The sequence below is a fragment of the Salvelinus fontinalis genome, chromosome 8, assembly GCF_029448725.1.
Source record: "Salvelinus fontinalis isolate EN_2023a chromosome 8, ASM2944872v1, whole genome shotgun sequence".
NCBI classification, from domain to species: Eukaryota; Metazoa; Chordata; class Actinopteri; order Salmoniformes; family Salmonidae; genus Salvelinus; species Salvelinus fontinalis.
Window position 1 is genome coordinate 29261226 of NC_074672.1, and position 12303 is coordinate 29273528.

General features: G+C 43.0%; 1 protein-coding gene across 14 annotated transcripts in view; it reads right to left on the reverse strand.

The window, feature by feature from the left end:
* LOC129861054 (membrane-associated guanylate kinase, WW and PDZ domain-containing protein 1-like) overlaps nt 1–12303 on the reverse strand; it is a 245176-nt gene that overhangs the window by 3666 nt on the left and 229207 nt on the right. For 9 of the 14 annotated variants that reach the window (XM_055932117.1, XM_055932116.1, XM_055932113.1 and 6 more), the window contains 5 exons: nt 8743–8946; nt 2498–2585; nt 2298–2361; nt 1573–1716; nt 1293–1431 (listed from right to left, as the gene is read on the reverse strand). In XM_055932117.1, coding sequence (XP_055788092.1) covers nt 1293–1431; nt 1573–1716; nt 2298–2361; nt 2498–2585; nt 8743–8946 — 639 coding nt within the window. Of the gene's footprint in view, nt 1–523; nt 616–1292; nt 1432–1572; nt 1717–2297; nt 2362–2497; nt 2586–8742; nt 8947–12303 lie in introns of all 14 variants that reach the window. The other 5 variants (XM_055932124.1, XM_055932120.1, XM_055932121.1 and 2 more) reach the window with 2 other exon arrangements.

The window sequence follows — 12303 nt, forward strand, 5'->3', positions numbered from 1 at the left end:
AAAAGTAAACAATTGCTTAAGTATATTTTATTTGAGAGTAATGGATTGGCACATGTAGGCGGCAGCAACACAACAGGTGCAACACATTGCAAGTGAAGGGCTGGGTTATCAATGACAACAAGCACCTATGACATTATTAAAAGCAAAATGATGAACAAGTCGATTATCATCATTGGGAATGGGAACTGCAGAAAAACAAAGAGCCTGAAACAAAAAACTGGAGAGTGTTCTGCCAATGACTCCAATTAGGGATATGTTGTTATGGTAGCAGCGGTGGCGAGCAGTTGCATGAATCCATCCAGAAGTGGGCGGAGAGTAAGCAGTGCATTCTGGGTGTATGGGTCAAAAAAGCACAGTACAGGTTGAGGAGTGAGTCAGGCCACACAGCACTAAACACATACCCAGGGAGGTGCAGGTAGGAGATGGGTAGGGGGAGATGGGTTAAGTGGGTGAGGAATGTTGGGGTGCAGGGGTGGAGGGTAAAGGGTTAGGAGGGTGGGTTGGAACAGACTTGGCTACAAACCGTGGTCTGATTTTGGCCCATTAAGTAGAAACAGGGCTCTCCCATCTTGTCATTTCTCATAGTACCAACAGCGAGATGCGGAGCCATCATCGCTGGAGGGAGGAGGAAGAGCCCAGAGTAAAGAAATGGAGAGGAAGAGAGAGGAAATAAAATCAAATAAAAACAACCAAATAAATAAAATGAGAAATCAGAGGGTTTAGATCCTCAATGAAGACCAGAGAAAGAAAAAAGTAGTTGGTTCAGTTTTTACGTTTTTCTGGCTGGCAGAGAAAAGGAAAACCTAGAGAATTGATGGCTGGGGGGAATCCTTCACACAGTGACCTTTCTCGGCAGAACAGAGATAAAGATAAACATTCCCAGATGAATGAGCTAGAACATACAGTATTTGGACGAAAACAAGATTGAACCAGCGGCCTTTCTGTTACTGTCCCAACACTCTTAACTGCTAGGTTACCTGCCGCCACAGCAGAATGAACATTACATAATATGGCCAATAAATCACTGATGTAGGAGCAATAACATTAAATGTCATTCAGACACATCACTGGGACATCAAATATTCAGAAAATTCTTTGTTGAGCTATAAGACATATCATAATATAATACATTCTAAAGCATTGGATCAGGACACTGAAGACACACCAAAGAAATCTTGCTTACAGCAACAAGACATTGCAGACTATGGTGTCCGTCCGGTGTTAGTTAATCAGAGGCGGTAGTGTTAGTCACAGTATGGAAGGAACATGTATCACATCACATTGCCGCGCACCATATTCAGGAACAGATCCATCGCCCCTCTTGAGGACAAGGCGTGCCCTCCGGCCACCATTCTTGATCAGCTCGATGGCGCGTGCGTGCTTCATGTTCTTAGTGCTCTCGCTGTTGATCTCCAGGATCTCATCTCCCACCTGTGTGTGCAGAGAGTGAAGAAGGGAGGCTGTTTAATGAGACAACCAGACAATTGATCCCAGGAGATATTAATTGTCTATAACATAAATATTATTATCAAAGTACAATAGAGTAGATATTCTTTTTTTCATGGAGCATACCCTCATCTTGCCATTCCTGACAGCCGCCCCATCCTCAGCGAGCCTCAACACATAAAGGTCCATGTTGTACTCCCGTCCTCCTCTCAGGCTAAACCCAAAGCCTTTACTGTCCCGCTCCAGATCCACAGAATAGAACTCTGCATCCTGAGAGAGAGAAGAGAAGAGAGAGAGAAGAGAGAAGAGAGAAGAGAGAAGAGAGAGAGAGAGAGAGAGAGAGAGAGAGAGAGAGAGAGAGAGAGAGAGAGAGAGAGAGAGAGAGAGAGAGAGAGAGAGAGAGAGAGAGAGAGAGAGAGAGAGAGAGAGAGAGAGAGAAGTATTAACAGAGGAGGAAGTGCGAATGGGCCAACAGGGGTGTCATGAGGTGAGTCCTAACATCAGGACTAATCAAGCCGAGTCCAGCAAAAACTCACACAAAATCGATGGAGGTACAATACTCTGGAACCAATGAATAATAAATGCTGTCTCAGCCTGTGAGAGGGGCACAGAGCCCAGAGCAAGGGCACTGCAAGGGCTGGACACAGGCTTACTGCACTCATTAGAAGTTTGGCTTTTTTATTGATTTGGCTGATAGCTTGATTAATTGATTGATTAGATTGCTTTGATGATTTGAAAGACATTCTTCATCTCAGGATGAAGCTGCACTGTGTCCTCTTGTAGAGAGATGATTTACTGTTCCCTGCTTTGGGGATTGATTTTAACAGACCAATAGACATGTTTGTCTTTACCTGTGAGGTCAATGCTTGTGTTGGAGGAGGTGGAGGAGGAGCCTGTTTCAACTTTGAGTTATTCCTGGAAAATAAAATGATTCATATGAACACAAAGATATGAAAGTACATCATATTCATATAGAAGTCATCTTTCATATAATGTATCATATTATTAAAGTATGTTCCAAAAAGCCTGTTTATGAATAATAATAACTCACCGAGGCTCTGTGGCAGTTTGGGGTGTGTGTGTGGTGGTGATGGTGGCAATCTTCTCAGCATTGGTCAACAGAGACGCATTGGAGGACTCTGTGGAAACACAAATTGAGGATTATGGATAAGGTCATGACCTCCAATCTGAAAGTAATACATCGATTCTGGTAAAATCTTAAAGGAAAACAATATCCTCTAAAAATGCTCTTTTGTTAAACAAACAATTAGTTTTGACTTGCAACTGGGTCTTGGTCAGGACTGCTGTCTCTGACAACACATCTCCATACAGGAATTTTGCTCTCCAGAGAACACAGTCTCCCCTCAAGGCTGCTCTGTTCAACCTGACGCTGACTGCCTATGATGTTGTCATCTACCATTTTGCTCACCAGCTTGAACATCAAAAGAAAACAAGCCTCTCCGCTTCAGTCATTCTGTTTTTTTTAATACCAAGGGGAAAGAAAAATACATAAAAAAGTACAAATAGGGTAACTGTCCTTCCTTTCTTGCAAATCTAATTGTGTTGCACCCCAAGCCACAGCACGGCAGCCCACATTAGTCATCATAGACATTGGTTACTTATAGAGGGAATGGGGTTCTGCCTGAAGTTAGCGACAGCACCAGCCTGACTCATTCATCCTTCTCTCCCCCTCTCCCTCGCCACCCTGACAGCCCTGCCTGCCTTTCCTCACGGAGCACTCTGGGGGACACAACCTGAACGATTCAAGAACAAATGTCGCCACACAAAATGACACCGTCTGGCTGAGGAAGGTCGTGGCTGAATGGCTTCTATCTCTGACTGTTGTTCTGCCATTAAAATACAATTGTAGACTAGAATTATACTGAACAAAAGCATAAAACGCAACATGCAACAATTTCAAAGATTTGACTAAGGTACAGTTCACATTTTGCACAAGGAGATTTTTAAAGATATATTGAAGTGTCACAAAACTGTTAGAATCAGAGGACTCAAAAAATACTGTTTTGAAATTTTTAGGGGGCATGCAAGGAATAAGGCTTTAAGAAATTTTAGAACTCTCGAGCAGCCTGATTTTGTCCAATATAAACGTCACAGAAATTAAGCACAGAGCAGGATTTATGAAGCTCATTTTATTTAACCTTTATTTAACAAGACAAGTCAGTTAAGAACAAATTCTTATTTACAATGACGAGCTACCCCGGCCAAACCCTAACCCGGACGACGCTGGGCCAATTGTGCGTCGCCCTATGGGACTCCCAATCACAGCCAGTTGTGATACAGCCTGGAATCAAACCAGGGTCTATAATGACGCCTCTAGCACTGAGATGCAGTGCCTTAGACCGCTGCGCCACTCGGGAACCCAGCAATGAGGGGTTACTTTGCTGATAAAATCATTGACAACAAAAATGACCCTAAAAAGCTTTGGAAATCATTTAAGGATACACACAATCACAGCACCAGATCAGGTGTTGCTGATGTGTGCTTATACAGGTTCAGGAGTAGTGCTGGGAAAGGTACTTTCTGGTATACTGGAGCCTCAGAGTCGAATGATTTGCCTTTGCCCATAAAAACGATGTTGTCTCTGGGCAGCTTTAAAAAGAAAGTAAAAAATGATTTGTCTGCTGTGCCCATATCACTGTCCCCTACAATGTAACTGCAATGATGAGATAGATGTTCTTCTTTGTTTTTATGTTTTATTATCTCGCTCTCAATACTGTTTTCAACCGTGTTCGATCTTGCCTAGCCATCTCGTTTCAAGAAGACCACAATGGAAATAAGTCCCAGACTTTGTGTGTTATCCTCCATGATTTAACTCATGTATGGCTTTTTCAAGTTTTATGTGTGCTTGTTTTTTTTAAATGGTTGAATTAATAAACAAATGTAAAAAAGGAAATCAGTCAATTGAAATAAATTAATTAGATTTACATGACTGGGATATCACATGACTAGGAATACAGATATGCATCTGTTAGACACAGATACCTTGAAAAAAAGGTAGGGGTGTGGATCAGAAAACCAGTCAGTATCTGGTGTGACCACCATTTGCCTCATGCAGCGCAACACATCTCCTTCACATAGAGTTGATCAGACTGTTGATTGTGGCCTGTGGAATGTCCCACTCCTCTTCGATGGCTGTGCGAAGTTGCTTGATATTGGCGAGAACAAACTGATGTTCCATCAAACCAGAGCATCCCAAACATGCTCAACGGGTGACACGTCTGGTGAGTATGCAGCCATGGAAGAACTGGGACATGTTCAGTTTACAGGAATTGTGTCAAATCCTTGCAACATGGGGCCGTGCATTATCATGCTGAAACATGAGGTGATGGCGGCGGATGAATGGCATGACAATGTGCCTCAGGATCTCATCATGGTATCTCTGTGCATTCAAATTGCCATCATTAAAATGCAACTGTGTTCGTTGTCCGTAGCCTATGCCTTCCCATACCATAACCCCACTGCAACCATGGGGCAGTCTGTTCACAACGTTGACATCAGCAAACCGCTCGCCCACACGACAACAATAGATTCTCTAAAACGATGTTGGTGGTGGACATTCGTTAGAGAAATAGAAATTAAATTCTCTGGCAACAGCTTGTCTACATTCCTGCAGTCAGCATTCCAATTGCATGCTCCCTCAAAACTTAAGACATCTGTAGCATTGTGTTGAGTGAAAAAATGTTGGCCTTGCCACTTGCCAGTTGGTCCGTGCATGCTCTCAGTACGCGGCCTGGTAGTCTGTCTGGCTCCGCGGCCTTGTGAATGTTGACCTGTTTAAAGGTCTTGCTCACATTGGCAACGAAGAGCGTGATCACACAGTCATCTGGAGCAGCTGGTGCTCTCATGCATGCTTCGGTGTTGCTTGCCTCGAAGCAAGCAAAAAAGGCATTTAGTTCATCTGATAGGCTCGTGTCACTGAGCAGCTCGCGGCTGGGTTTTCCTTTGTAGTGCGTAATAGTTTTCAAGCCCTGCCACATCCGACGAACATCAGAGCCGTTGTAGTAGGATTCAATCTTAGTCATGTATTGCCTGTTTGATGGTTTCGTCTGAGGGCACAGCGGGATTTCTTATAAGCGTCCAGATTAGTGTCTCGCTCCTTGTATGCGGCAGCTCTTGACTTTAGCTCGGTGCACATGTTGCCTGTGTAGATGTTGTCATTGTGATCTTTAAAAAAAACTGCCACGCTTTGTTTAATAAGTGGTTTTGCATTCTCTTCTCCTTTGTGCTACTGATTCTCCTCGGCTCCCATCTTAATTAAGCTACATTTTACCAGTCTCTCTAGAACAGGGATGGGAAACTTTGATGGCGGTGGAGGCCACAAAAAAATAGAACTCATCATGAGGGGCCGCAGTGGCTCGTGGGTCTGCATACCCACATCCATATCCTCACGTAGTCAGAGCCGGCCCTAGCCTTTTAGGGGCCAAATCTCTCAGCTCAGCCAATGACAGGGCATTCTAGTGGCTGGTTTTATTGTCGTTCTGGGACAGGGAACAACACAACACATGCCTACTCATGGGGAAGGAGACAGCTTCCTGTCACAGACTGTTCCTGCCATAACCAGTATTACGTATGCATTTCCTGCCACCTTGTTCCATTTAGACTGAGGAGATTAACACTAACAGGATGCACTGATTACATATACACCCCATTTAACTTTTTTCTTCATTACAAAGTAGCAGCCAATACCAAATTGGCGGACTGCAGTTCATCAAAATGACATGAGTGTGTCTATCAGACGCTGTACTACAATCAACACACACATACTGTACGTCAACTGACAAATTCATCTCTGATGTGGTTTCACTCTCAGGGATATTCACAAGCTCTGGGTCGAAGTCAACCTTAGGTACAATGCAGCCGTCTCAATATCAAATAATTTCTGGGTAACAATTAACTTCTTGCGAATATAGGGGGTGCTGTTTCGACTTAGCATAAATCGGTCTTCAGATTAAACGGCTTCCTACTCAATTCTTGCTCGTACAATATGCATATTATTATTATTATTGGATAGAAAACACTCTCTAGTTTCTATAGTCGTTGGAATTTTGTCTCTGAGTGAAACAGAACTCCTTCTACAGCACTTTTCATGACAGCACTTTTCACTTTTCTGTTCCCAGGTCGGTTGTAAAGTCCCTGTAAATGCTATGGAGAAACAAACACTGCCTACGTCTTCCTCTGGATGTCAGTACGTGGTGACGCTTTGAATGGAGTCGATTGCGCAATCAGGGCCTCTATAAAACACCAAAGACCGGAAGTAGCTTTCTTTTCCTGCCTGCGCCTGACGCACGATGGACATCGGACTTGCCTCCTTCCAAGCTGTTGTTTAGCCAGTAATATTTCTCCGGTCATGTTTTTACTCGTTATAGGTGTTAAAAACATCATAAGGTAGTTAATTTGAACCGTTTTATAGCAATTTATATCTGTTTAGGGTGATTTTATGGCATTTCTGTGTGATGCACTTTGAGGAGCTGGGCACTTTTCGAGTGCATGGTGGCCATTTCGACGGGACAAGAGGACATCTTTCGACCAAAAGACGATTAGACCGGAGAAAGGATTCATTGCCCAAGATTCTGATGGAAGAACAGCTCATAGTAAGAACTATTTATGATGATAAATCGTGTTTCTGTCGAAAAATGTTAAACGCTTATGCCGCCATTTTGTTTGGTGTAGCTTCGCTTGGCGCAACCTGTATTGAGAAGTAAGGATAATTAAAAAAATGTAATTCAGCGATTGCATTAAGAATTAAATTGTCTATCAATCGCTGTCCACCCTGTATTTTTTAGTCAAGTTTATGAGTATTTATGTATAAGACTAGATCACTGTCTAATATGGCGCCCGACATTTTCTGACCAGCTTGGCTACTTTTCTCATTGTCTAACCATGATTTTGGTGGCTAAATATGCACATTTTCGAACAAACTCTATATGTATGTTGTAATATGATGTTACAGGAGTGTCATCTGAAGAATTCTGAGAAGGTTATTGAAAAAATTAATACATTTTGGTGGTGATAATGCTATCGCTCTTTTTGCCTTGAATCAATGCTGGGGTAATGTTTGCACATGTGCTATGGTAATATAACGATTTATTGTGTTTTCGCTGTAAGACACTTAGAAAATCTGAAATATTGTCTGGATTCACAGGATCTGTGTCTTTCAATTAGTGTACGCTGTGTATTTTTAAGAAATGTTTTATGATTAGTAATTAGGTAATACACGTTGCTCTCTGTATTTTTTCTAGTCGAGTTGTGATGGTGGGTGCAATTGTAAACTATGATTTATACCTGAAATATGCACATTTTTCTAACAAAACCTATCCTATACAATAAATATGTTATCAGACTGTCATCTGATGAGGTTTTTTCTTGGTTAGTGGCTATCAATATCTTTATTTGGCCGAATTGGTGATAGCTACTGATGCAGTAAGAAAATGGTGGAGTAAGAAAATTGTTGTCTTTTGCTAACAGTGGTTAGCTAATAGATTTACATATTGTGTCTTCCCTGTAAAACATTTTACAAATCAGAGATGATGGCTTGAATCACAAGATCTGTATCTTTCATTTGGTGTCTTGGACTTGTGATTTCATGAACATTTTATTTTATGATATCCCTGTAACTTTAGGCTAGGCTATGCTAGTCAGCTTTTGTGTTGGGGGGGATCCCGGATCCGGGTTAGGGAGGCGTTAGAGGTTAAATACCTTACAGTAATTGTTTTCAATTAAACGGTCAAAAATGAATAAAAATAGCTTTTTAGCAAAGAGCAATTCCTCAAGCAAAAATGTTGCTAGGACTGTTCATGGAGAGGGAGAGGGGAAAACTGAAAACTAGCTGTTATTGGCAGAGAGGTTTGGAACTCTCTTTCTTATTTGTCTATTAACTCGTTTACCACTTGGTGATGTCACCAGGCAGATCAAAACTCCATCCCACCAAACAGGCTTTTCAAACAGCTCTTATACTAAAAGGGCATCATTTTCACAATTTCACAGTATTATTCTTATTTTTACTTCACTGGGCCTTTAACCATAAGAGAGGAAAACTTAAAACTAACTACAGAAAAGTATCGAGTGACAACATCTTCCTTCTCATTCACTGTCTCCCATTTTGAGCACAGGGCAGGGAGCATGGCCTCTCGCAGCCCAAGGTAGCTCCCCAGGTTGGTGCAAAGTGCTTCTGCCAGTGCAGAGCCGTGGTGCCCGTTGACTCCCACTAGGCCATGCATAACTCTCCTCCCTACTGCATTATAAAACAGCCCAGAGAAAAAAAACACAAAGTCTTACCGTCACCCGGAATGATCCTCAGAGAGACGGTGTTCCCTGCCTCCTTGATCAGGTTGACGATGTCCGAGTGGGACTTGTTGGTGATGGAGCAGCCGTTGACGGACAGGATGCGGTCGCCAACCTTCAGTTTCCCACAGCGGTCCGCAGGGCTCCCCTCGATGATGCGCCCTATTTTGTGGGGCATGGCCACACATGCATTTCCAGCTTTGATGTTAATGTGTAGTAAGTGTGTGTGTGGGTGGGTGTTAATGTGATTTGGTTATTGATTACATAATTGGATTATGGGAAGAGAAAAAGAGGATGGGAAAAGAAAAGAGAAGGAAAAAAGAGAAAGGGAAGCAAAGGGTTAATCATCCAGACCCCTATAGGCCATTCACCCAGAGAGCACCACCCAAGAACCAGCCAACCGTTGCACTGGAAACAATGGTCCAATCAAGGAGCATGCATGCGGAACACAGCTTACATCCCTATTGGTGGACAGACTTGTATTGGGTGGTCATTAAGGAATTAATGGTCTGGGAGAAGACACTTTCCCTTGTCTCTGTTTCTCTACTGTTGTCCTCTGCACCCCTGACGTGCTAATCGATGGGACTTAAATCACATGGAACTGGTCTGGGCCCTTCGTGGCCCCCACTCAGGAGGCTATCAATAGCCTTGACACGGCCTTACGATTGTCCTCCACTCCCCATTGGAGTCATGGATTGATGTGGAGGATACAGCCTACGCCACAGTGGAGTGGTAAGTCACTGGAGATAATTGAGTTTCTGGCCCTCGGAATGGCTCAGAGAATGAGATGGATTCCTAAAGAGTGACACTGAGGAATCTCAGGATCCTCGCAGACGTCAAGAGAGTAACATGCACTACAGTATATCAGAGAGGCTACAGACAGAGAGATGCTAGCATTGCATGGGGCTGTACAAGGAGAGTGACAGTGTTCACTACAGCACATGTTGTTTACAGAGCAGCTCTGAACAGACCCTAAGGAGCCCTCTCTCCCTCCCCCATCCCTTTCTCCCTTCATCCCGCCCCCTCTCTACCTCTCTCTCTTCCCGCCTCTCTCCATTCCGCCCCCCTCTTTCTCTCCCCCTCCCGCTCTCTATCCCACATCCATATTTATCAAATCACACTGTGCTACCAGCTCCCCTCCCTACGCCTTGATGAAAAACTGCACTTGTATCCTGCCACTCTATCCAAATAATGAGATATGGGACATTACGGGGTGTGACAAATACCCAGGATTTAATACCCAATCTGCTGAGCACAACACCAGCACACATCAGTTCATTATGGTAGGTTGGGCTGGAGGGAGAAAAGGGGTTTGCATAGGATGATGTACGGGAGGGATAAAGCCAGCGGAAAGCTCTTTGTCCGTCACAATACCCTAAAACATCTCTGGTCCTTTCAGGCTACAGAAGAATCCATAGATAGTGCATGTCCATCCATTTGTGATCATGTCTCTCTGTTGGACCTCTACTAGTAGAAGGGGAGATTGGATAGAGGAACGACCCTTATCAGCACCTTCCTTCATCCCATCCCCACAGTGGTGATGCGGCCAAAGCAGCAGGCACAGCGAGAGAGAATGAGACAGGAAGAAACTCTCAAATGATACCCACATAGGGCTCTGGTCTGGTCAGAAGTATTGCAATACATTGAGAATATAGAGCTCTTGTCTGGTCAGAAGTACTGCAATACATGGAGAATATAGAGTATAATTTGAGACACCAACAGAGACAGTTGAGACAGAGACAGGTATTGTCACTCTTAGTCTGAGGACCCAGCTGCAGACGATGCAGACGAGCACATTCAGGTCACCCGTAAAAAAAAGAGACAAGTCTCAATGGGATTTCTCCTGCTTGTATAAATGATACATAAAAAATCGAATCAAACTTTATTTGTCACATGCGCCGAATTCATGAAATGCTTACTTACAAGCCCGTAAAATGCAGTTCAAGAAAGAGTTAAGAAAATATTTACCAAATAAACTAAAGTAAAAAATAATAAAAAGCAACACAATACAATAACGAGGCAATATACAGGGGATAACGGTACCGAGTCAATGTGTGGGAGTACCTCTACTTTCTATTTTATGGGGCTTCAACTACAGCCCGCAGGATCAATGAAATCGGGCCCTTTGCGTGGCACAGTAGCTAACAAAACATCTATTTGATAGTAGCCTGGCCCTATAGCATGTTTCACACCATGCTACATCTTCCTGGTCATCAGGCAAGCTGTGTAAGGAGACCTTGGAGCGACATTGGTGCTGCAAACTCATCAGAGGGAGCTTGATACCACATTTGTTCAGAGGAGGACATTTAAAATCCCTCGTTGACGGCTGAGTGACCTTAAATGGGGCCAATTTCACTATTTTGCCTTCATAGATAAACGGTATGGACAGCTATAGATTGTGCTCGGTGGAACTTCAATTACGTGCTGAGTGAATCAGCCAGGGTCGGCTACAAGTCTGCCTTTTGAATCTGTGATGATGGTGATTTTGATAAAGCATCAACCAGGCTTATCCCTGGCGGTGAATGTGCCTGGGCACATAAAGAGATTTCTGTTTCCCTAAGCTCATGATTGTTGGGTTTGTGACCTCGTGGCTGTGTCATTAAGTCCACTCCTGTTAGAAATGGATGCCCTGCTATTAATAAAGCAGGTGGGAACTCAATGAGGAGTGACTGTCAAAATATTGTAATTCCACTCCCAAGAAATGATCAATCATGTGACTGAGTGGCAAGCGGACTGGCGGGCGGTGCTGATGCACTGTTAGGGTTGTGTGTTTACTGGAGTGCTTGCTTGGCAGAATCATGCTTTTTCACAATTTCCTTGTCTCACTTTGAAAACTTTGAGAGGGACTTTTTAAGGAAATAGGTTGTCTGAATAACATCAGGAGGAGTGTTCTGATATTCGTTTTTAGGCTTAGCGTCTACCCAATCACTTGAGAACTGTTCTTGAGCATAAGCTAACCTTTAAAGGGTTGCTTTTCAAAAAAGATTGTTAATTCTGTGTATGTACTGGTAACTGCCAAAATAAAGAAAACACCAACATAAAGTGTCTTAATAGGGCGTTGTGCCACCACGAGCCATGGCATATGGTTTACATCATGTTCATGCTCATTAAACCATTCAGTGACCACTCATGCCATATGGATGGGGGCATTGTCATCTTATGGGGGCATAGCCATTGTATTCAGAATAAGGGCCAAAACAATGACCTGCCCAGCATGTTTAACTGGTTCAGATTTTTATTTTTACTGGTCGCAACAGTGGAACAAAATTACCATGTAGTTGCTTCTGTTCAGAACTAAATATTTTAGGTTCCAAACGCTGATACAAAAGTATCCCTCATGTACTTGTGTTCACATTATTTTATTTAACTGATCCGTACGTGACTGCTGCAGTAGAGATAGAGAGACATGTTATAATTTATGCTGCTGCTTTGCTTTTCACATTTAAGTCATTTAGTAGACGCTCTTATCCAGAGCGACTTACAAATTTACCTTTTTTTTAAATATTTAACTAGGCAAGTCAGTTAAGAACAAATTCTTATTTTTCAATGACGGCC